Source organism: Manis pentadactyla, chromosome 5 (assembly GCF_030020395.1).
Source record: "Manis pentadactyla isolate mManPen7 chromosome 5, mManPen7.hap1, whole genome shotgun sequence".
Classification (NCBI taxonomy): Eukaryota; Metazoa; Chordata; class Mammalia; order Pholidota; family Manidae; genus Manis; species Manis pentadactyla.
Genome location: NC_080023.1, coordinates 158,068,796 through 158,094,113, shown reverse-complemented (window position 1 = coordinate 158,094,113; position 25,318 = coordinate 158,068,796). Strand labels below are relative to the sequence as shown.

Genomic DNA, 25,318 nt, shown 5'->3' with positions numbered 1-25,318 from the left:
CAGCAGCAGAATCACAGAACCCAAGAATGGACTAACAGTTACCAAAGGGAAAGGGACTGAGGAGGATGGGTGGGAAGGGAGGGAGAAGGGTGGGGAAAAAGAAAGAAGGCATTACGATTAGCATGTGTAATGTGGGGGGGGGCACGTGGAGGGCTGTGCAACACAGAGAAAACGAGTAGGGATTCTGCAGCATCTCACTACACTGCTGGACAGTGACTGTAATGGGGTTTGTGGGGGAGACGTCGTGAAGGGGGGAGCCTAGTAAACATAATGTTCTTCATGTAATTGTAGATTAATGATACAAAAAAAAAAGGGTTAATTTTGTTATATGAATTTCACCTCAATAAGATTAAAGAAAAAAACACCCTAGAGTCTCTTATTAAGGAGCATAATTTTACCATGTGATTTAGTCCTTTGGGTAGTGAAGCCTCCAGCACCTGGGGCTGATCTTTTCTTCCCCAGAGAACCCCCTTGAGAATTCTAGGATGGGAAGGAAGGAAACACCAGTATGACTCAGAGAGTGGGCACTGGAGTCAGGCTGCCTGAGTTATTCCAGGCACCCCCATGCCCTCATCTCTAAAATGGAGATGATGTACCAACCTCATGGGGTTGCTGTGAGGACAGAACAAAAGCATGCATGTAAAGCATCAGGGCACATGTCATGTCTGTTCACTAACAGGACTGTTAGAGCAGGACACCCTCTCCTGTCATCCATGCCACAAACCCTTTTTGAGTACCTACTACATGCCAAGCACTCTTCTGGGCCTTGGGGATTCATTTGTAAGTAAGAACAATAAAGTTACCTTCTTCTTGGAGCTCACATTCCAATTGGGACTAGAAAGACAAAGTAAGCAAAATATATAGTATGTTAGATGTGATATATGGTAGGGAGAAAAAAATAAGGGATGAGGACTAGGAAGTTTTGGGAGAAGGTTCCAATTTTAAACTGGGTGGCGGTCAGAGGCAGCTTCCCTGCATGACCTGAGGAACGGGAAGGGTACTCATACCCTACTGCTGCTGTCACATGTGACCACAAACAGTGGCTTAAAACAATGCAAAGGTCTTTATTTTATGATTCTTGAAGTCACTAGTCCAAAATGGGTCTCCCTGGGCAACAATCAAGGTGCTGGCAGAGCAGTGTTCCTTCTGGGGGCTCCAGGGAGGACCCATCCCTTGGCCTTTTCCAGCTTTTAGAGGCACCTGCTTACTCCAACTTCTGCTTCTATCTTCACAGCTTCTTCTCTGTCTTTCCTGCCTCCCTCTTTTCCTTATTAGGATCTTTGTGATTAGAGGGCCCACCTGGATAATCCAGAAAAACCGCCCCATCTTAAGATCTTTAATCATATCTGTAAGGTCTCTTTTGCCATGTAAGGTTACTTAGTCACAGGTCCCAGGGATTAGGACCTGGACTGGGATCTTTGGAGGGATGATTGTTCTGTCTACCACTTGAGGTACAGTATCTTTAGGAAGTGGGAATAGCCAAGTTCAAAGGCCCTGAGGCAGGGGTTGCCTGGCATGTTTGAGGAGGATGGAGGCCAGTGAGGATGCAGAAGAGTGGGCAAAGGGGGAGTGGCCTCCCAGGAGGTCAGAGGTGAAGAATGTAGAGTGGCTCTTATAGGCCCTCATGGGTCCCAGTGAGGACTATGACCTTTACCTTTGAGTAAGACGAGAGCAGGTGAGGGATGTGATCTTAACAGGTTTTAACAGGATCCTTCTGGATGCTGTGTCAAGAACAGACTATCCATGAAGAGGCTGCTGTAATATCCAGGTGTGGTGATGGTAGCTAGACCGCAGCTACAGAGTGAAGTGGTAAGATGGGCCTCATTCTAGATTTTGGAGATCGAATCAAAGAAACCAATTAAGGGTCAGAAGTGTAGAGCCACAGAAAGAGGGGACTCGAGGATGACTCCAAGGTTTTTGGCCTGAACAATTGGAAGAATTAAGACGCTCTTTAAGTTGGGGAAGACCACAACAAGATCAGCTTTGTGACTGCTAGAGAAATCAGGAATTGGCTTTGAGAGGCCTGCTGGGAATCTAGATGGAAATGCCAAGCAGGAAATCAGATACATGGGTGTGGAGTTTAGAAGAGAGGTCTGCAGGGATCCATTTGGGACACATCAGCATGGAGGTGGTAGTTAAAGAATGACACTGGAAGAGCTCTCCAAGGGAGTGTGTGCAGAGACGAGAGGACAAAGGGCTAAGATCTGGGCCCCTCTGATGAGGGGGAACCAGGTGAGGGTGGGTTCCTGGAAGCCAAGAGAGCCAAACGCTGCAAACTGTCCATTGTAAGTGGGGAATGAGGGGTTGGTGCAACAAAGGATGACCACCCTTGCTTTCCTAGGGCTGTTCTCTGACAAAAAGCCTCTAAGGGAGACAATTAAGGGAGTCGGACCTACTACTGGTGGGCCTGCTCCTCGAGTCAGAAGCTGTCTCCCCTCCAGGAACCAGAACAGGGCAGCTCCAGAGATCTGGCCCCAACTCCCCCAGCATAATTTCCCTTTGTTCTCAACTCCAGCTGGGCCTTTAGGACTCAGCCCTGTCACCTCTCCTCTGCCAGGTGGCTGTGCTGACCCTCCAAGACTGAGCTGGGTGTTGCAGAACACCCGACACCAAGCCTGTTTACATGTCTGAGTCTCCCACTAAGCTGGGCTCACTTTGGGTTTCTGGGAAGCTTCCTCCTTTCTGCATCCTCAGTGCCTTGCTGCTGCGTGGCATCTAAGAGACTCCCAGTATATGTTCGTGAACAAAAATACTCCACAGAAGCCCCTTCTCATGCTAGTGTCTGGCCCCCACTGGCCCTTTGTTATGCAGAAGAGCTCCAGTCCCTAGACATCTCCAGAACCCTAAGGGCTGGGAGAGCCTACCATGCTCTGCAGCAGGGTGGAGGCATCCACTATACCACACCTATGGACACTTACTATTTGTTAAATACCAAGGGCCATAGACTTGAATCCAAACCCGAGTTCTGGAACTTTCAAGCAGTCTGGACTTAAGTCTCCTATGGGGACGATACACGCTCCTTATTGGTTGTGACAACACTTGGAAAAGTGTTTGGCAAACTTAAACCACCTGGGCAAATGGGAGTTACCAGAGTTACCAGGCTTATCCTGGCAGTTGATTCAGGGCACGTGCACTGAACTTGGGGGATCCACCCTGTGCCATATGAAGCCTTCGACTTGGTTTTTCTCAGACCGTTTTGAGGACAAGCAGCGTCTTCCTCCAGCAACAGGAACTGGGGAATGAGTGGGGCCTGGTCCCAGTGGAAACTCACACACGCAGGGATGTTCACAGTGTTTCCAGTGACTAAGGGCCACACGAAGCAGTTGGCTGGACCCTTCCTGAAACTTGTCCCAGAATAGCTCGGCCTGCAGAGCTACTCTAACCAGAACTGCCTCCCGCTCTGGCCATTGTGGGCCCACTGTCCCACTTCTCGGGATAAGCCCCTTCCTTACTCCCAGGCAGGGACCCAGGTTCCCCCTTTCCCTCAGTGGCAGGCAACACACAGGACATCCAGCATGTGGGGAAGTTTATTGACATTTATTTCCCCAAATCACTTTTCCTCACTGGTCAGGGGTTGAAAAAACTGGAGGCAGGTATAAGTGGGCACCAACAGGCACACCTTGAATGTGCTATGATAGGATGAAGAAAGGCTGGTTGGAGCTTGACAAGCCTCCCTTTCAAGAGGCTCAGAGATTTTGGGCCTGAGAAGGTGCACTCATTCAGCCAAATCCCTTCCAGCTGCTGGAGGAGAACCAGGCAGTACCCTGGCTGGCGTCTTCTGCTAGCTCTCACGCCAGCACCTCTCAGATCTGCCTGTTGCACTAGTGGGCCCCCTAACACTGCAATGGCCATGGCATCTTGACCCAAACAACTGGGAGGCCTGGCCTGGCTCCATCTGCACAAGCAGAGACAAAGGCAACTGATTAGCAGGTCTGCGGTGCACAAATAGTGGCAGAGGGCAGTGCCTGTCAGCACGAGACAAACTCTAACATGTAGTGTAAATCCACAAGGTGGAGGACCCAAGGCTGGACGTGATGATTAAGTAAGGAAACATGACTCTGTGAGCTGACCTGACTTCTGAACAAACAGACTTCTAAGACAGTCTCTGCCCACAGGGTGCTGAGCCCCCCTGACTCTAACGGGTCAAGGAAGCAGAAGGAAGAGGAAGTGGTGGTTTGCCCAGCAGGGACCTAGGGACTGTCATAAAAATACAGATCTCTGGTCAGAGGGCATCCCAGCCACCTCAGCCCCTGAGCCTGGGACACAGTGAGGAAACAGGACGTTAAGTCCCAGGAGGGCTGCCCAGCCCAGGCCCCCGCCCTGCCCCACCCTGCCCGCTGCTCCGCAGGCCTCTCTTCTACCGCTTCTTCTTGGCCTCCTTCTTGGGCCTCTTGTTCGCAGGAGCAGTAGTCTTGGGCTTCCTCATCACCTCCGCGCTTCTGGGCTCAGATGGTTCTGCCTCCTGCATGGTGACAGAAAGGAGAGTCCTGCTTAGACAAATCATCCTGGCACCAGCAAAATGAGACCATGTCAGAAGGAATTCTGCAAACTGAAGCATGCCCCAGAAACACAAGGGACGGGAATCATCACTGCTGGGGCCCAGGATCCACCTGTATGCAGGCCTGCTCCTAGGAGCGTGGCAGTTCTCTGTGAGGAAGAGAGGAGGCCCCAAGGGGAGAAGGCAGCCCTTGGAGCCTCATAGGCCCAGGAGAAATCTGGGCTCCTCCAGGTCCCAGCTAAGTGACCTTGTGGGCCAACTCGCTTCCTCCTTCTGTGTCTTGGTTTACCCATCCATGAAATGGAAATAGTGACACGTACCTTCGAGGGCATGATGTGAGGGAAAATGCATGGGAAGCACCCAGTAAATATGGCTACACCCCCATCAGGTGAGAAATTGGGGATCAACAGAGGTGAGGCTTAGAACCTCATCCCCCGTTTTGACAGAAATCTTCTATATCCGTGGATGTTTTGTTGCCCTTGTCTAGCTTGGATTAATACTTAGTCTACAGGCACAAACCTGATCATCTACATTTGCCCTCTTACAGCACTAAATTATGTTTTCTACCTTTATCTTGCATCTACCTACCACTTCAACATTTTATTAAAAAATAATAATAATAATAATAATAAGGGAGAAATGTGGGATTCACATATAAATCAAGTATAAAAATCAAACAAATAATCATATCTGACTTGTTTATAGTTCATGATGCATGATCAAAACTGAAAGTTTCTGTGATATGACTGCCCTTGCACTGTTCACCATGTAAGAACTTACTCACTATGTAAGAACTTGTTCACCATGTAAGAACTTGTTCGTTATGCTTCAGAAGATTGGAGACTGTTGAGAATTAGGCTTGGGGTTGATTAATGATTGTGCATTGAGTCCCCTATACAGAATTTTATTGTTGTTAACAACCATTTGATCAATAAATATGAGAGATGCCCTCTCCAAAAAAAAAAAACCATATCGCTACACCCAGGGGCTGTCTGGTCACCCCTGTGCAGGGACTGGGCAGAACTCAGGTGAGGAGCCAGCTACGGGCCCACCTGCTGTGGACTGCCCTCCTTCCAGCCCTGCTGGTCTCCTCCCATTCAACCTACAGAGCGCCAGGGATGGGAGGGGTGGAGAGCACCAGCCACAGGTGGGCAGCCACCAGACTGTTCTGAGGGGCCTGGCAGAGGTGCCCTGGGAGGGAGGCAGAAGGCAGCCTTGGGACCGAGCTCCACACTCTCCCTACAACTGGGGCAGCTCTGGTTTTCATCTGTCATATACACTGTGATTTATTCCCTGTAAGATTTGGTTTAAACAAAGGTTCTGCTGCTTAAAAAAGGTTCAAAACTACAGATCCAGTCCTGTCCTTAGTTGTGCTGATAAAGAAAGTGGACTCTGGGTAAAGTACTTGGCCTGCCCCGGCCCAACAGCTTATGTCAGAGAAGAATCTCGAGTGGACTCAATCCTGTCGAGTGTCCTCTCCTCCCCTAGGTGACAAATCACACCGGGCTGTGCACAGCCAGGCAGGACAGTGGTGAGGCCCATCTAGCACAGAGAACACTAACCATGGCCCCGGGCCTTGTCCGGCCTGTGGACAGCCTCCATTTGGCTTGCAGTGTTTATTTTTAAGGATTCGAGCCAATTGGGAGATTTCTCACTCAATCTGGATTCCTAGCTTTTTCTGAAAACTTTAAACATGTGGGGACACTGGCCTCAAATCCCCTCTTGGAAGAAATGAGCTGGGCAGTGGCTGTCCCAAGCACACTGCTCCTGGCACTACAGTAAGGAAATGTTTCTCAGTACCTGTGTTCTTATTTAAAACAGGAAAACAAAAAGCAAACTAAGAATACTAGGAGAGAGCACACTTTTTCTGGAAGAGAAAGATATTGCTGTGCTTAGCGGACCAACTCCCAGCTTCCAGCTTGCTTTATTCTCTATCCTCCCTGCTCACCAGAGCCCCCAGCCTCCATCTAACAGAAGAGGCAGACCACAGCTGGGGAGGGGCGAGTCCTGACCTCCAGCCGGTCCAGAGGCCTGTCAGCTCCCTCTTATCGGCCATTATCTCCTCCTCACCCTGCCAGCTATCCAGCTGAGACACCAGGGGTAAAGGCCCAGCTCAGTCGCAGGCACCCCTGGGTGATCCTCCCAAGATAACAAGCAGGCCAGCCCTTCTCCTGGCTGGGTCCCTGACTGCAGCTCTGGACTTCTCAAGCCTGTCCCCTGGTGCTGATATTGTTTATGTAACTTGGAAAAAAGAAAAGAGAAAAACCCATTCGAAAAACAAACAAACAAAACCTCAGAGGAGCCAGTGTGTCAAATGCACAGGCTGAACAGCAGTCTGGCAGCAAGGCTACTGTTTAAGGCAAACCCCACAGGGCACCGTGCCTTTAGAGACCTTAGGAGCTAGAAATTGCCCCCACACAGAACCTGTGAGGCCAGTGGAAAACAGTCAGCCCCAGGGTGCCCGGGGCAAACAGGCCCTGACAGATTAACAGTTTCTGCACAGCGAACTTGCCAAGGCCTGTTCTCCGTCTCCAGGGCTGGAGCCCCGCTGCAAGCTCAGAGCTGGGGGCCTTCTCCAGTTCCAGTGGGGCCCGGTTCAGAATCCAGAGGGGTGTGATACCCAGCTGCCCTCCCCAGGGCTTCCCTCTCTCAGGCGCCTCCCCCTTCCCGGCACTTCACAGACCTCTCCCTCGCCAGACCTCCCTCCGGACCTAGCTGTCTGTCAGATGAGTTTAAGTGCAGATCCTTAAGCCTTTCCGTGGCTTTCCATCACCCACAGCCTCCTGCCCCACACCTGCAGCGGCATCTGAGGAGGCCGACTCTCCACCCCGGAGCACGGGGTCAGCCCCCAAGGCTTCCGCTGGCCGTCAGAAGGAGGAGGTCACCCATCCAACCTGCCTCGGCCCAGCCTGAGAGCACGCTCCGAGCCTTCCTTCTCTGCTCCTCCGCCTCCAGCAGGTCACACCCTCTCTGCTCTCTGCCCACCTGTCCCCCGGGTACTGGGAACCTTATAATGTCTCTATTTTTCACCATAGTTACATGTTCTCATGTCGCTGATGAGTTCCCTACTCGCTGGTGAGTTCCTTAACAACTTTAACTGCGGCTGAATGAATGCATGAAGGAAATGAAGGAACAGGCAAGCTCTCCCATAACCATGGGAACTTTACTCTGGTTTATCATCGTGAAAATACAACATTTAGGACCGGGCCTCACTTTCTCCATGAGCACCCTTCAGAGGACACAAGCAGATTTTAAACCCCACATACACACCCTGAACTATGGCTGGATACAGCCACCAATAAAAGTAGCAGCAACAGAAACAGAGGCCACAGAGCTGCTAATGGTATTTCCAGTGGGCAAGGCCCTGTGTTAGGGCATCTGGACATACCTTATTTTTGCCTCACAAGTGTCATAATGAGTCTCATTCTATAGCTGAAAGAGGAGACACTCCAAGAGGCTATGTGACTTGCCTAAGGTCTCAGCTGGTTGGCAGCAGAGCCAGGACTTGCACCTAACTTCCTAATGGTTATATGGGCCTCCCCAAGGTCTCCTAGGGACCTCAGGGCTAATGGAGACTGAGACTCCGAGTTAACTGTGAAATCTACTGTCTCTTTAGCACCAACTGGAACCACAGGGACTCCAGAAGGACGAAACAGCTTGTTCTGGATTCTGTCGAGGGGTCACTCAGAACCCTCTTGTCTGTGACTGAAGTTCCTACAGGGATAGGAGCCAGGAAAGTGGGTTAGTGCTCCTCGAGTCATGCTTTATTTTTCACAGTTGAAAGCAGCGCTCTGTGGGTGGGTGTGCATATTACAGTCATGGAGGCATCTGACTGTACTCTGTCTCCTCCTCACCCCGGACCTCCCTCTCTCTCCCCCCCCTCAGTTTCTGGCATTGTCACCCACCCAGTTACCCAAGCTAGAAAGCTCCAAGTCATTCCTGAATTCTCATGATTCCCTCATGCCCCCGCATCCAATCTGTCCCCAGGTCCTGTCCATTCTAATTTCAGGGGGGCTCTTGACTCCTCTGGTCCCCCTGTACACACACTACTGCACCAGTTCAGACCCTATGGTCCTCTGTCTGCCCTTCTCATTGTAACAGCTTCCCAAGTTTTCTTCACCATCCGCCATATTACTTCCAGAGTCTGTTCTCCTAAAACAACAAAAGGTGCTGCTGGTTGCCCCTTCAGATAAGACAAATCCCAGGAGCCTCCGCATGGCCCCAGGGACATTCCACTCCAGGCCCGACCCTGTCTCCCACAGGCCCTCGTGCAATCCACTGTCACTATGGACGCCTGGCCAGCCAGTACCTCCCAGAGACTCTGCTCCCGTTCATCCTCGGCACAGGTACTCAGCATTCCATCCCCATCTATCCACTCCCAGTGCATGCACCACAAGGTGATGAAGAAGAGAATTCACACTTAGCAGTGTGCACCATGGGGGTACTTCAAAAACATCAGTTCACTGTGCCTTCCACCACCCTAACAATCCAGCCCTTTAAGCCCCATTCTACAAGCCAGGAAAGGGACTCCCTGCCAGGTCCAGTGGGGGCACAGCTGTTTTGCCCCCGAGCTGCAGGTTAGCAAGGCAGCTGTTACACTGAATTCAGATGTTGGGGTCCTAGCCACACAGAGCTGGAGCTCCAAATTCTTAACTGGCAAGAATGCCTGAACAAATGGCTCACTTCTAATTTTCTTCAAATGCACAATGTACTGGTATAAGCCAGGCAGATGGCAGATTTTGACCATTACAGCCCCACCTTTAAATCTGAAAACACCATGCCTTCTCTGAAGCATGTTTTAAGTTTCCTCAGCAATCACACTGTCGGAGTAACAGAAAAGCTCCCCCACCAGCCATCCTCTGTGGACACAGGCATCATCAATAATGAAGCAGCTCCACAGCCACTTACGAGGCCAGAAAATTGCTGCTATTCATCAGATTCAAATAATCAAATCCATGCCACAATGCGTCAAATCCCTTCCAGCAGGGAAAGCACACAGAATTTTATATTTCCACTGTATTGTTCAGTGTACATTTAGTACAATAAATCAGGACAAAATGTCATTCTACACAGGCTGCAACCATTCTTGCCTCTAAAATGGTTCAGAGAAAAAAACCCATTTGTGCTATGCTCAGGCAGCCTCACACACCTTATCGGACTGGATCCTTAAGAACTCTGTGGGTCAGCCATGAACGCCCTCCTTTAATACCTCGGGACATGCGTTCAGGGAGGTGAAGGGTGGGCAGCGCTCAGACCAGGAGCGCCCAACACTGAAGCTCTGGCTCTTCCACTGCGCACTCCTGCATGAGGCCCTGGGCAGGTGGGGGCTGAGGAGTCCTTGCAGAGGAGGAACTAGCACTGGCCTTGAGAGGAGGACAGGACTAGCTGAAACCGGGAGCGGGGGAGGCCATCCACGTGGGCTCACCCAGGCGAACAGAGACACAGAGTCCAGGACACGCTTGGCAGGCGAGGAGAACTGTGATTAGCAAGAACAGCCTCAGAAGCCCATTCCAGACACAACTGAGCATGATGGCAGGCCCTTCCCACTGGCTGGTCTGCGGCTCATTGTGTGTTTGGCCATTTCTCCCACCAGCTGGTCCACACCTGCAGACCATGTTCATCCCTTTGCCCTGCGCACCACACAGCAATCTCTCAAGAATGGCTCATTAAGAAACACCCTGCTAACTGATTCAACTGCAAACTCCTTCTAAGCTTAGAAAAATACAGGGCAGATTGCATAGCTGGTTCTGCAAGCCTGTTTCCTGAGGTGTTGAGAATGGGTATACACTTGCCCGCGTCAATTATTCACTATGGCAGCCTTTGCTGGCAATCAGGGGCCTAACTTAAAATCAAGGCCCTCATGCAGAATTTTCCCACAGGGTCTTGAACTTCCAGGTCCCTGCCCCACTGCCCCTAGAAAGGCTCCATCCTTTGCAGGGCTCCAAATACTACAGAGCTTTCTGGTTGATAGAGAAGTCTATGTGGACATCACACTGAAACCCACCACTCCTGCCATCAATTCTGGTGAGTTCTCCACTGGGTCTCCACACTGGCCATCAGTTGTCTTTGTCTGCCCAACACCCCCTTTCCACTGGGACTCTGCCCTTTCCCCAACCTGTATGGTTGTGGGGTGCTCTCAGTCACTGTGGCCACAGGAGTGACCAGTCAAATGTGGCCTGGCCGGAAATGGTACCCATTGCCCCTTCCCACCTGGGGGCTAGGTATGAGCATGGGACCAAGTCAGAGCCAAGCAGAAGCCTTCTATGAGACTTGGGAAGTTAGCATAGGCAGAGAAATGGCTTCTCTTGCTTGTGTATCATGAACAAAAAGGATGCAGACTGAGGCTGCTGTAGCCATCTTTCTGACATGTGCAAGGGCCTAAGAATGAAGCCAAAAGGTAGAGAGAGAAAGCCCTGAAGACCTTTTCAGCCTCTGAACCCAGCTGTGCCTTGACATTCCCAGTTCTAAGAGCCAACAGAATTTCTTTCTGGGAAACTCCTGGAGCGGATTCCAGAACTTTCAAGGGAACGAGTCCCCATCAATACAAGGGGAAAGTAGAGATCCACAAGGACAGCCGACTGGAAGTGTAGGTACCTGCCTCAGGGCTCACAGCTGGGGAGGTGTGACATAAACATATGAAGAGATTAGAGCAGTCAGCATTTCAACTACGAGGAGAGTTTATGATTAACTCCCAGATGAACTCTGCTATGTGAGTTGCTGAACTAAAACACCCACTCGCTTAGAGTTGACTGGATCAACCTTCTGGGTAGAAACTGATCCAAAAGAGGCTTGGGAATAAGCTCAGCAGGCTTGGGGGAAGGGGAAGGAGTGGCTCCCTACCTTTACTTCCTCATTACCTACTCCTTAAACTCCTGGAATTTGGCTCCCACCTCATTAAACTACTGCACACCACTTAGAGAAAAGCTACCGACTATCTTCCCAGAAAATATGCCTGAGCATAAAAACACTGTGTTGCAGTATACAATTTCAGCGAGCTCACAGACCTCTGAAGCCTATCTAGGGGCCCCCTAGGGGTCCAGGAACTCCCCAGTAAGAATTCTGTTCTACTGAAAGCAAATGCTGAAGGAAAGCAGCGCCATGGCATCGTTGTCAAACTGAGCAGCTTTTCCTCAATCGTTCAATCATTCTTATTGCCCAGACTCCGTGGGGACTGGGTTTTACATGTGTTCTCCTTGAATGAACCACTCGGTGGTTTTCAGGGAGACCACAGTCTCCTAGTCCTCTGCCCAGTGCCCTGCCCTGTCTCCTGAGAGGGTGAGAGGAATGGAGCTTTGCACAACACTCCTGCTGCTTTGGGAACTGACCTTCCCCCCACTACTCCCAGAGGTCACTCCACAGGGCCCTCCCCTCCCACACTAGCCACAGCTGTCCCAAACTAGATCAGCCATAGTTCCTTCCCTGGGGATTCTGGAATTGGGACCAAGTAGGAAGGCAGCTCATTCCATGCTGTAGCTAAAAGATATGAACTTGGAGAACTGTTAGTGGCCATGTTTCATTTCACCACAGGGATAGTGAGTAGAGGAAGTAGTGCCCGCTCAGGTAAGAGAAGTGAAAGACAGGGAGGGGACACAGAGGGGATGCAGATGGTGGGTGGTGGGGTCCCTGGTTCCCACCCCTTCCAAAGGCCCAGCTGCATCCCTGCTCTGGGACATGTTTTCATTGTATCTATACTGCACAGCAACGACTTCAAGCAGGATGGGCATGTCCAAAGTTCAGGCCTCTTCTGGATCTTAATTTTTCTTGAAAAGCTCAGCAACTCATCCTTAGGGTTTCAAGTAATAATGCTATGTTGACCAAATAATTCCCAGGTCTCTATCCCCAATTTCTCACTGGCTCTTCCTTTCCCACTTGGATGTCTTGCTATTATTTCAAATTTGACACATGTAGAACTGAACACCTTCTGTCCTCCCAAAATTGGTTTGTGCTTCAGGGAACTGGTGTAAGAACTAGACCAGTGATTGCATAACAAAATCATCTGTGCACAGTAAGAAAATATGATCAGAGGCTACACAGAACAACTCAATCAGAATCTCTATGGATGCAGCCCACGCCTTTGAAAGTTCCCCAGGTACGTTCAGTCAGATGGAGAATCAGGGGGCCAGTCCAAGGACAGTCAATTTGCATCACCACCTCCTAGCCATTTGCCAATGGTAGCCATCATTGATCCATTTATTTAATTCTGGAGCCTAGAAGAAGGCCTAGAATCCTTTTCACCATGACATCCATACAATGAAGCAAACCTGGCATGAAAGATGAAGTATATCTGCCATTCTGGACTAGACAGAAACAGGATAAGGATCTACTATCTTATATTTTAGAATCCAGCCTACAAGAAAATACTTGGATTAAGTGTGGCCTAGGCCTCAATCAGGCTCAAACATTTGTTTTCTCGAATCTCAGTTTAATGAGGTGTCAATGAGAAAAGGTTCTCATTTGGCTTAGGATTCTAGGGACTTTGGTTTTGATTTTGGGAATTAGTTCTTGCTCCTATGAAAAGGATGGGGGTGGGGTGGGAAGCATTTGTATGTGTTCCTTTTTTCTTTCCTGATTACCCCCAAAAGAGCTTTCAAATAATCTGCTAAGTATTGAAGTACTGAAGTCATAAACTAGTTGCAAAAAATCAGCTTACTGGAACAACAGGAAAGACATTCTTTTGCTTTCCCATCATCTGGAGCCAAAAATATTATCTTCTGACCCAAAAAGCCACTAATAAACCTTGTTTCTATAGGCCAAGCAAGAAGGATGATTTTGCCCTAAGCAAAACAGCAAAAAAAAGCAAGACTGTTCTCTGGGTCTTCCCACCCCCACTTCTGCCCTTTTCACCTACTGGGACCCTCCACTTCCAGGTACTTCCTCCTGCCCTGGGGCTGCCTGGAGTCCCCACCAGGTCTCCTTACTCCCACAGGCTCCCTTCCTCCCTAAGAGCTTCCTGGCCCTAGGTAAAACCCCCATTTTTTCCTCCCCATATAAATTCCAAATCCCAGCACAACCTCTATGCACAGTCTCGGGACTCACCATCTCTTTGTAAGGCTGTTTGTGCCAGAATACTGTGTTTCCTTCCCATTTCTCTGGGAGTTTGGGGAGTGAAAGAAGGCTGCCTTATGGGGACACACAGAGGAAAGCTGGCAGTAGAATCTCTGCTTATCAGGGTCCAATTGTTGGCCTGATACCCCAATAAATAAGCAGTAATGCATTTTTTGTTACTGGATCCATCAAAAAGCTTTAAAAAAAAAAAGCCAAAACAGTAAGCTTCAGTTATGAAGATGATTCACTTGTGGAGACTTATTCCCCTAAACTGCAAGATAAATTAAAATGAGATGTTACATACTATATTTACATTTTAAAAGATGAGTGTGTTGTCCCAAGTTAAACTCAAAATGACAGAGTAGGGGAGTAGACAGGTGAAAGCATATTGTTGAGCCCTTTGTTGACTTTCTGCCTCGAAAGACATCAACACACTGCACCACTGAAAACCTCAAAGAGATCAGAAGGCACCCCTTTTCCTGAAAGTTTGCTCAACTGACCCAGGCCTCTGCAGCCAGCCTAAAAGGGTTAAGAATACAATAGGAGGTGAGCGGCTGCAGCTCTCCAAAAGGCCACACACCTCTGACTTGACATCTCTGCCTATAAAACAAAACATTCATCACCTCCGTCCCTTGGGACTCTCAGCAGGCCTCATCAGTGGCCAATGACAATAAAAATGTTTGTTATTTATAATACCCAATAGCATGCCTTGTCTGTGAGGACAGAGCCCCAGAGCACAGGGAATACGTTTTTATAGTGTGATAGAACTATGGGTGGGAAAAGTACCAATCATGACCTCCTTCTCAAAATACCAGAATAAGAAATGGAGATGGACAGAACAATCCAGAGGCCGTGAGCCTGTCCATGTTCACCAAAGTTTTGTCTATCCTCACTCTCTGCTCCTTCTTCTCTGCCTATTCCCTAAATGCTGGAGCTCTTCAAGGCTAGGGCTTAGACCCTCTTCTCCCCATATCCTCTCCTTAGGACACATCACCCTCTCCCATGGCTTCAATTATATCTTATCAACCCCCACACACTCAGCACAGACCCTCCTCCCACTTGCAGGTCCAACTGCTTACCTGACCGAACCACTTAGGTATTTTCAAGGCATCTGTTTAAAACTAAACTCAGCATGCTCCTGCTCCAGCCCCACCCAAGCCTGCTCCTTTGCCAGATTCCCCATTGCATCAGTTAATCCCCATCATCATCCCAGCTATATATACAGGATTTCTGGTTCACAGTTGTCTCCAGGATAAATGTATCTCCAGAATACTGTATACTGTTTAGTGAAAAGAGAAAGATGTGAAACTATGCTTAATAGTACACTGTCTTTTGTGTGTCAAAGGGGGGCATATGAAAAAATATATATATATGTATATATATATGTTATATATGCATATACACAGTACATATATATATATGCATTTGCTTATGTTTCCAGAAAGAAACAAAGGAAGGATAAATCAAAATAATAAAAATCATTACCTGTCAAGGGAATGGAGTAGAGGATATTGAAATTAAAGGAAATGTCTATGACTATCATATAGTTTTGATTTTGAGAAATATTTTATATAATTTTTTAATTAATTCAAAAAGGAAAAAGCTCCCTGAGAATAAAAACAAATTGAAGCAAATTAACCTAACTGCATGTCATGATGGGAATATACCTATATGACGAAAAGAATTACTAAACACAGTACACTGACCATACAGCCCTCCTAGGACATATCCTAGGGTCAAAAAGAATGACAGGGAAATCTTAAATTTCATTCTGTGTCTTACTGTTAGTAGTAAAAAGCAGTATTAGTTATTTCAAAATCATAAGATGTACAGTGTAGGTGTGCAGAATAGAGTTAACATTAAAAAAAAACAACTGCTATCCTTAGAAAAGCCTGCTTGCAGGGTTGGCCCTTGGCTGGCATCTGGGAAACTATACTTGGGGTGGTTCCTACAATTCCCAGAACTGATAAGAATGGATCACTGTAACTAAACTGTTTGTGCAAACAATATAGTTTATGCTGAATTCCTGCTTTCTTCTGGAAGTCTAGAATTCTGGCAGAGGGTGCTTATGTTACCTGTCTCTGATAAAACCCTAGGCGATGAGTCTCTAATGAACTTCCCTCTTAGACAGTATTTCACACAATTTGTTGGGGCTCCCATTGTGACCATTTGAGTATTAAAAAAACTAAAAGTAAAATATAGCAAATATATAAAAATGTATGTTCCAAATGATATATGAAAATCAAAACTTCATTTGTCAGCACTGGAGGTTGCTAGAGCCTAAACTCACTACTCTGAAAACTAGTGAAGGGAAGAACCATTTATCCAGCCTTTTAGTATGAACAGCATTTCAGAGTAACCATACAGGTGATGAGGAAAAGGTCTTCTTCACTGAAGAATTCTTGCTAATAAATGCAGAAGGAAATAATGGATCTAAGCAATGATTATTAATGGATGCTAAAACAATTTAGGTGAAAGACTGATGGGGATTTTATATAGAGGTACAGCTAACACCACCTGAACCCACTGATCAAGCCTAGAATCTCCAAATGTATGACAATAAGACACCACATGCATGATAATGACACACAACAGGAAATAATAGCACCAGCTATGAGATGTTCTCACCAAATAACCTGATCTGAATTGAATCAAGCTTCTGCATCAAATTTCCTGTTGAGAGGAAATAAGGGGAACAGAGTAACATGCTAAATGACACCATGAATGCAATCAGCCAAATCCTGGATTGGATTTTTTACATGACAATGACCTGCTTTCTTCAACAAATCAATGTCATGAGAAAAGGGAGGGTGCTGGAAGGAGGGTGTACAGTTATAGAATAAAGAGGACTTCTGGGAAAATGGTGGTGTAGAGAGATCTTGAACCCACCGCCTCCCATCTCCACACCAATCCACACTTACACACAATTCATCTTGAGTAAGAACTGAGGACTGAGTGCTCACCTTCTGCACAGAGAAGGATAGAAAAAGTGGCAGAAGAGACAGAGAGTAACAGGGAACCCCATCCCCAGAGCAATGCCCCATAGAGGGGAGGGATATCACTGAGGGACCTGTACACAGATTCCCTAACCTGGGGCATAGAAAACATCTATGCTTTAAAGTGCATGTAGACTACAAGTGAAAAAACCCAATTTATAGAACTGCCAATTTAAAGCACCTGCCATTTGGCAGCTGGAACTCTCTCCAGATCAGAATTCTGGCAAGAGTCATTGTTTGCACTCCTTCCCCACATTGATAGTGATGCAGGAAGCAGGGTTAGGGTACACATACTGATTTCAGATTTGGTCTAGGGGCTGCCCAGCCCCTAACCACACCCACACACATCACCTAGATACTGCATTCATGCCACAGCTGCCCTGAGGGCAGTCTCCACCAACCCCTGGAGAGTGCACCCTGGCCACCAATGCACCATGGGTGCCAACCCAGTAGCTGCAGAGGTAGGGCTTAACCTGGAGCCAGTCCTTGCTACGCAACCAAGCCACTGCTACACTGCAGACTTGGACATGAAGCCAGTAGCTGTGGGCATGGGGGTTCCCTGGGAGTCGTGCCTGGGCCTGGGACTGAACCATGGGTACACAGCCAGTTACTGCCCACCCCTGGAGAGCACACCTGAGCCACTACTGCACCATGGGCACAGAGCTGGTAGCTGAAGTGGCAGGGCTTTCCTCCCCACCAGCATGGACCCCATCAGTATCCACCTAGGAACCCCTCCAATTGTGCATCCCCAACTGTGCCCCCCTCCAACCACACCCTGAGAGCCCTGACACAAAGACACCCCAGCTCATGCTCACAAGGCCTCAAGTCAGCCAGCCAAAACCATCAGGCACACGCAGTCTACTAAGGAAAACTTTCCTGTATAAGGCCAATCCTTCAAGGCTGGGAGAGGTAGTCCTTCCTACTAATTCATAGAATCAAGCACAGAAAATCAAACAAAATGAAGAGACAGAGGAATACGCTTGAAACAAAAGAACATGGCAAATCTGAGAAAAAGAACTAAGTGAAACAGGGTTAAGCAATCTACTAGATAAGGAGTTCAAAATAATGATTATAGAGATATTCATCAGACTTGAGAGAAGAGTGTAGCAACTCAGTGAGAACCTCTACAAAGAGACAGAAAATATAATACAGAACCAATCAGAGATGAAGAACACAATACAATAAATGAAATGAAAAATACACTACAGGGAATCAACAGCAGATTAGAGGATGCAGAAAAAAGGATCAGCAATTTGGAAGAATAATAGAAAGCACTCAAGCTGAATAGTAGAAAATAATAATAATAAAAAGAAATGGGGATAGGCTAGAGGAACTCTGGAACGGTATCAAACATCCAACATTTACATTATAGGAAGCCCAGAAGGAGAAAGAGAGAAAGGAATAGAAAATTTATTTGAAGAATTACCTGAAAACTTCCCTAATCTACGGATGAAAACAGACATCTAGGCCCAGAACACAGAGAGAGCCCAAAGAAGATAAACCCAAGGAGGTCCACACCAAGACACATCCTAATCAAAATGTCAAAGATCAAAGACAAAGAGAGAATCTTAAAAGCAACAAGTTACCTACAAGAGAAACCCCATAAGGCTATCAGCTGATTCAGCAGAAATTCCACAGGCCATTAAGGAGTGACATGATATATTCAAAGTGCAGAAAGGAAAAACCTCCAAGAATACTCTGCCCAGCAAGGTTATCACTCAGAATGGAAGGAGAGATAAAGAGCTTCACAGATAAATGTAAGTTAAAAGAGTTCACCACCACTAAATTGGCCTTACAAGAAATGCTAATGGGTCTTTTTTATGAGGAAAAGACCCGAACTAGAAGCAAGAAAAGTATGAAAGTGAAAATTTCACTGATAAATGCGAACATATACCAGATGTAGTAGATCAATCGCTTAAAAGTTAGTATTAAGATAAAAAAAACAAAGTAGTATAATACCTTTTCATCTCCATCTCCCTCCCTGCCCCACCCCTCCCCTTTGGTAACTGTTAGTCCCTTCTTGGAGTCTGTGAGTCTGCCGCTGTTTTGTTCCTTCAGTTTTGCTTTGTCGTTATACTCCACAAATGAGGGAAATCATCTGGTATTTGTCTCTCTCTGCCTGACTTATTTCACTTAGCGTAATACCCTCTAGCTTCATCCGTGTCATTGCAAATGATAGGATTTGTTTCTTTCTTATGGTTGAATAGTATTCCATTGTGTATATGTACCACATCTTTATCCATTCATCTACTGATGGATACTTAGGTTGCTTCCATATCTTGGCTACTGTAAAGAGTGCTGAAATAAACATAAGGGTGCATATGTCTTTCTGAATCTGAGAAGTTGTTTTCTTTGGGTAAATTGCCTAGGAATGGAATTCCCAGGTCAAGTGGTATTTCTATTTTTCGTTTTTTGAGGAACCTCGGTATTGCTTTCCACAATGGTTGAACTAGTTTACATTCCCACCAGCAGTGTAGGAGGGTTCCCCTTTCTCCACATCCTCACCAGCATTTGTTGTTCCTAGTCTTTTTGATGGTCATCCTAACTGGTGTAAGGTGATATCACATTGTAGTTTTAATTTGCATTTCCCTGAAAATTAGCGATGTGCCTGTTGGCCATCTGAATTTCTTCTTTGGAGAAGTATCTGTTGATAACCTCTGCCCATTTTTTAATAGGGTTATTTCCCTTTTGGGTGTTGAGGCATGTGAGTTCTCTATATATTCTGGATGTTAACCCCTTGTTGGACATGTCATTTACAAATATATTCTCCCAAACTGTAGTATGCCAATAGACTCATTTTACTTCTGGTACCCCTATAATGCGGAAATTGTTCCTTTTGGATTGGTCACACAGTTCTCTTAATACTGTTTCATTCCTGGAGATCCTTTTATCTCTCTCTGCATCAGCTTCTATGCGTTCCTGTTCTCTGGTTTCTGTTCCATCAATGGCCTCTTGCATCTTATCCATTCTGCTTATAAATCCTTCCAGAGATTGTTTCATTTCCATAATCTCCCTCCGGACGTCATCCCTTAGCTCTTGTATATTTCTCTGCAGCTCTGTCAGCATGTTTATGATTTTTATTTTGAATTCTTTTTCAGGGAGACTGGTTAGGTCTGTCTCTGCAGATCCTCTCTCAGGGATTGTCTGAAATATTTTGGACTGGACTAAATTTTTTTGCCTTTTCATGGTGATAGTGGTGGCTGTAGGTAGGTTGCAGGTGTGTCAGCTGGGAGAAGAAAGTCCTTTCCTGCTTGCTGGATGGCTTGCCCTTCTCCACTGCCTGTGTTGGTTACCCGCACTCCTGGACCAGCCACCGGGTTAATCCCCTAAGCTGCTGTGGGCGGGGTCTCCGTCAGAGGCGGAGCCCTGCGGTGAGTGGCAGGCACACCAGGTGCACTCCTCCGCAATAGCGGCACCCCTGCTGGGCAGCTGTGTGCCAGCAGCGGCCTTTGGGTCTGGCCCAGGCAGCTGTGCATCGTGCTGGGATTCCCGTCAGCTGCTGGGGGCACAGCTGCTCCCTCTGGCACTGCTGCAGGTGCAAGCGGGCCTCTCCCACGCAGACCTCTCCCGGGCTCCTCTGGGTACCACTGCCGCCGGTGTGCATGGGCCGCTCCCAGGCTGTTTGGTCACCACCACGGCGGGCTTGCACAAGCCACTCCCAGTCCCCTCCAGTGCTGCTGGCGCATGCGGGCCACTCCCGGTCCCCTCTGGCGCCGCCGCCCCCAGTGCATGCTGCCACTCTCCCACTACAGGGCCGGTGTGTCGGGGTCCGCGCCAGTTGGGGGAACGACTGGCAGGCTGCTTTGTGCCGTGAAGGGCTTCAGAGCTGCACTGATGCCCAGGGGTTTAGGGTGCCTAAAGTTCCCCGGGATTCCCAGCTGCTGGCTAAGTGTGCGGGGACGACTTCGTCCAGCTGTGGGGGTCCCTGTCTTTTTAAGACTTGCAAAAAGGACTTGCTTTTCTTTTGTCTGAGGGCCACTGGTTGCGGGGACCTGCCTGCAGGTTTTGCTTTTCTGTTTTGCTAATATCCAGCACCCCATGCACCTTGTGTCTGCACTCCGGGTACGGATTTCTAGAGCTGGTTGTTTAGCAGTCCTGGGCTTTCACTCCCTCCCCGTTCCAACTCCTTTCTTCCCACCGGGTTCTGGGGTCGGGGAGCATTCGGGTCCCGCCTGGCCATGGCTTGTATTTTACCCACTTCGTGTGATGTTGAGTTCTCGCAGATGTAGATGTATCCTGGCTGTTGTACTGCATCCACTGGTGTCTCTTTTAGGAATAGTTATATTTATTGCATTTTCATAAATATATATGTTTTTAGGAGGAGATTTCCACTGAACTACTCACACCGCCATCTTCCCGTGATCCTCCCCAGTAGACTCATTTTAGACCAAAAGATGCACCCAGACTGAAACAGAAAGGATGGAAAAAGATACCCTGTACAAATTGGAATGAAAAAAAAGCTGGAACAACAATACTTAGACAAAATAGACTTTAAAACAAAGACTAACAGAGACAAAGAAGGACATTATATAAAGATTAAGAGCAAGATAAAACAATTCTAAGTACCTATGCACCTAACAGAGGAGGACCTAAATATATAAAGCAAATATTAACAGACTTAAAAGGAGAAATTGACTAATAAAATGAGAGGCCTTTAACACCCACTTACATCAACGGATAGATCACTCAGATAGAAAATCAATAAGGAAACAGTGAATTTGGATGACACATTAGACCAAATGGAATTAACAGTTATATACAAAACATTACATTCAAAAACAATAGAATACATATTCTTTTTCAGCGCCCATGGAATATTCTCCAGAATGGGATCACACTAGGCCAGAAAGCAAGTCTCAATAAATTTAAGAAGACTGATAGAGGCCAAGTACCTCAACATAATAAAGGCCATATATGACAAACCCACAGCCAACATTATACTTAACAGCAAGAAGCTGAAAGCTTTTCCTTTAAGATCTGGAACAAGACAAGGATGCCCACTCTCTCCACTTCTATTCAATATAGTACTAGAGGTCCTAGCCACAGCAATCAGACAACACAAAGAAATAAAAGGCATTCAAATTGGCAAGGAAGAAGTTAAACCGTCTCTGCTTGCAGATGACATGATATTGTACATAAAAAACCCTAAAGAATCCACTCCAAAACTACTAGATCTAATATCTGATTCAGCAAAGTTGCAGGATACAAAATTAATATGCAGAAATCTGTGGCATTCCTATATACTAACAATGAACTAGCAGAAAGAGAAATCAGGAAAACAATTCCATTCACAGCTGCATCAAAAAGAAGAAAATACCTAGGAATAAACCTAACAAGGAAGTGAAAGACCTATACCCTGAAAACTATAAGACACTCATGAGAAAAATTAAAGAAGATACCAATAAATGGAAACATCCCATGCTCATGGATAGGAATAATTAATATTGTCAAAATGGTCATCCTGCCTAAAGCAATCTACAGATTCAATGCAATTCCTATCAAAATACCAACAGCATTCTTCAACAAACTAGAGAAAATCGTTCTAAAATTCATATGGAACCACCAAAGACCCCAAATAGCCAAAGCAATCCTGAGAAGGAAGAATAAAGCTGGGGGGATTATGCTCCCCAACTTCAAGCTCTACTACAAAGCCACAGTAATCAAGACAATTTGGTACTGGCACAAGAACAGACCCATAGACCAATGGAACAGACTAGAGAGCCCTGATATAAATCCAACCATATATGGTCAATTAGTATACGATAAAGGAGCCATGGACATACAATGGGGAAATGACAGCCTTTTCAACAGCTGGTGTTGGCAAAACTGGAAAGCTACATGCAAAAGAATGAAACTGGATTATTGTTTAACCCCATACACAAAAAAGTAAACTCAAAATGGATCAAAGACCTGAATATAAGTCATGAAGCCATAAAACTCTTAGAAGACAACATAGGCAAAAATCTCCTGAATATAAGCATGAGCAACTTCTTCCTGAATGCATCTTCTCGAGCAAGGGAAACAAAAGCAAAAATGAACTCATGGGACTACATCAAACTAAAAAGTTTCTGTAAGGCAAAGAATACCATCAACAAAACAAAAAGGCATCCTACAATACGGGAGAATATATTTGTAAATGACATATCCAACAAGGGGTTAACATCCAAAATATATAAAGAACTTACACGCCCCCAACAAAGATCCACGCACTGCTACAGCTGTAGATGCACTCATCCCACCGGTTCCTGGACTTGCCATGGCAATGAAGGAGATATCTAAGCTGGCCTGTGCATACAGTAAAACAACAAATTTGACTGGATCTATACTGTTGGAACTCAACCAAGAATTAGGAGAAGTGCAAATTGTAGCGCTCCAAAATCTTACAACTACAGACTATTTACTGTTAAAAGAACATAAGGGATGTGAACATTCCCCAGGAATGGGTTGTTTTAATTTGTCTGATTTCTCTCAGACTGTTCAAGTTCAGTTGGACAATATCCACCATATCATAGATAAGTTTTCACAAATGCCTAAGGTGCCTAACTGGTTTTCTTGGTTTCACTGGAGATGGCTGGTAATTACAGATATGCTTTGGTTATGTAACTATACTCCTATTATGTTAATGTGTGTGCACAATTTAAGTAGTAGCTTAAAACCTATACATGCTGAAGTTACTCTACAAGAAGATATATCAAAGAAATAATCAATCTTCCCATGTTTTCTTCCGCCTGCTACTTCTATAGCTTTTCTTCTTCCCTCCTAATTACAACCCTTAAATAGAATTCGTGCCTCATATCAAATTTACCGAGTATCATAATTCTTCCAAGTGGTAAAGATACCTCAAGACAAATGCTGGGCATAGAAGCCACAGGGCATAAATATGCAAAGAAGTAAAAAGCTAACTTTTTCAAACAATAAGGCTTCTCTCTCACTTACCAACTTCACATTTCCCTGTATGGCCCCGGAAGATGACTGGTTAGCCAGAGACGGGTAAGATTCCTCAAGGGAGGAACAACCTAAGACAGGCACAGTCGCAGGGGGGCCATCAGGTGAGAAATTGGGGATCAACAGAGGTGAGGCTTAGAACCTCACCCCCCCGTTCTGAGAGAAATCTTCTGCATACGTGGATGTTTTATTGCCCTGGTCTAGCTTGGATTAACACATAGTCTACAGGCACACACCTGATCATCTACATGTGCTCTCTTACAACACTAAACTATGTTTTCTACCTTTATCTTGTATCTACCTACCACTTCAGCATTTTATTAAAAATAATAATAATAAAGAGAGAAATGTGGTATCCACATATAAATCAACTATAAAAACCAAATGAGTATTCATATTTGAACTGACTGTTTATAGTTCATAATGCATGAGCAAAACCGAAAGTTTCTGTGATGACTGCCCTTGTACTGTTCACTATGTAACTTATTCATTATGTAAGAATTTGTTCTACATGTAAAAACTTGTTTGTTATGCCTCAGAAGATTGGAGACTGACAAAAATTAGGCTTGGGGTGGAATAATGATTGTGCATTGAGCATTGACTCCCCTATACAGAATTTTATTGTCGTTAACAACCATTTGATCAATAAATATGAGAGATGCCCTCACAAAAAAAAAAAAAAAAAAAAAAAAAGGACAGACTTCCAATGGTAAAATAAATTAGTAACCGGGATGTAATGTATAGCATAAGGAATATAGTCAAGATATTGTAACAGCCTGGTAGGGTGATAGCTGGAACCTAGAATTATGTATATAAATGTTCTACCACTGTGTTGTACACTTGAAACTCATGTAATGTAATATTGTGTGTCAACTACCCTTCAATAAAAAATAATTATTAAAAAAAAAAAAAAAAAAAAAAAAAAAGAAGATATATCAAAGAAATAATCAATCTTCCCATGTTTTCTTCTGCCTGCTACTTCTATAGCTTTTCTTCTTCTTTCCTAATTACAACCCTTAAATAGAATTCGTGCCTCATATCAAATTTACCGAGTATCATAATTCTTCCAAGTGGTAAAGATACCTCAAGACAAATGCTGGGCATAGAAGCCACAGGGCATAAATATGCAAAGAAATAAAAAGCTAACCATTTCAAACAATAAGGCTTCTCTCTCATTTACCAACTTTACATTTCCCTGTATGGCCCCGGAAGATGACTGGTTAGCCAGAGACGGGTAAGATTCCTCAAGGGAGGAACAACCTAAGACAGGCACAGTCGCAGGGGGGTCATCAGGTGAGAAATTGGGGATCAACAGAGGTGAGGCTTAGAACCTCCCCCCCCCCTGTTCTGAGAGAAATCTTCTGCATACGTGGATGTTTTATTGCCCTTGTCTAGCTTGGATTAACACATAGTCTACAGGCACACACCTGATCATCTACATTTGCTCTCTTACAACACTAAACTATGTTTTCTACCTTTATCTTGTATCTACCTACCACTTCAGCATTTTATTAAAAATAATAATAATAAAGAGAGAAATGTGGTATCCACATATAAATCAACTATAAAAACCAAATGAGTATTCATATTTGAACTGACTGTTTATAGTTCATAATGCATGAGCAAAACTGAAAGTTTCTGTGATGACTGCCCTTGTACTGTTCACTATGTAACTTATTCATTATGTAAGAATTTGTTCTCCATGTAAGAACTTGTTTGTTATGCCTCAGAAGATTGGAGACTGACGAAAATTAGGCTTGGGGTGGATTAATGATTGTGCATTGAGCATTGACTCCCCTATACAGAATTTTATTGTTGTTAACAACCATTTGAT

At 45.8% G+C, this 25,318-nt stretch overlaps 1 protein-coding gene across 3 annotated transcripts in view; it reads right to left on the bottom strand.

Moving 5' to 3' along the window:
- Positions 1-3,511: 3,511 nt before the first annotated feature.
- Positions 3,512-25,318, bottom strand: part of MANBAL (mannosidase beta like) — a 35,378-nt gene continuing 13,571 nt past the window's right edge. The window contains exons 3-4 of one of the 3 annotated variants that reach the window (XM_057502984.1): positions 22,725-22,824; positions 3,512-4,462 (exon numbers count right to left, since the gene is read on the bottom strand). In XM_057502984.1, coding sequence (XP_057358967.1) covers positions 4,461-4,462; positions 22,725-22,824 — 102 coding nt within the window. In that variant the 3' untranslated portion in view covers positions 3,512-4,460. Of the gene's footprint in view, positions 4,463-6,568; positions 6,740-22,724; positions 22,825-25,318 lie in introns of all 3 variants that reach the window. The other 2 variants (XM_036902332.2, XM_036902333.2) reach the window with 2 other exon arrangements.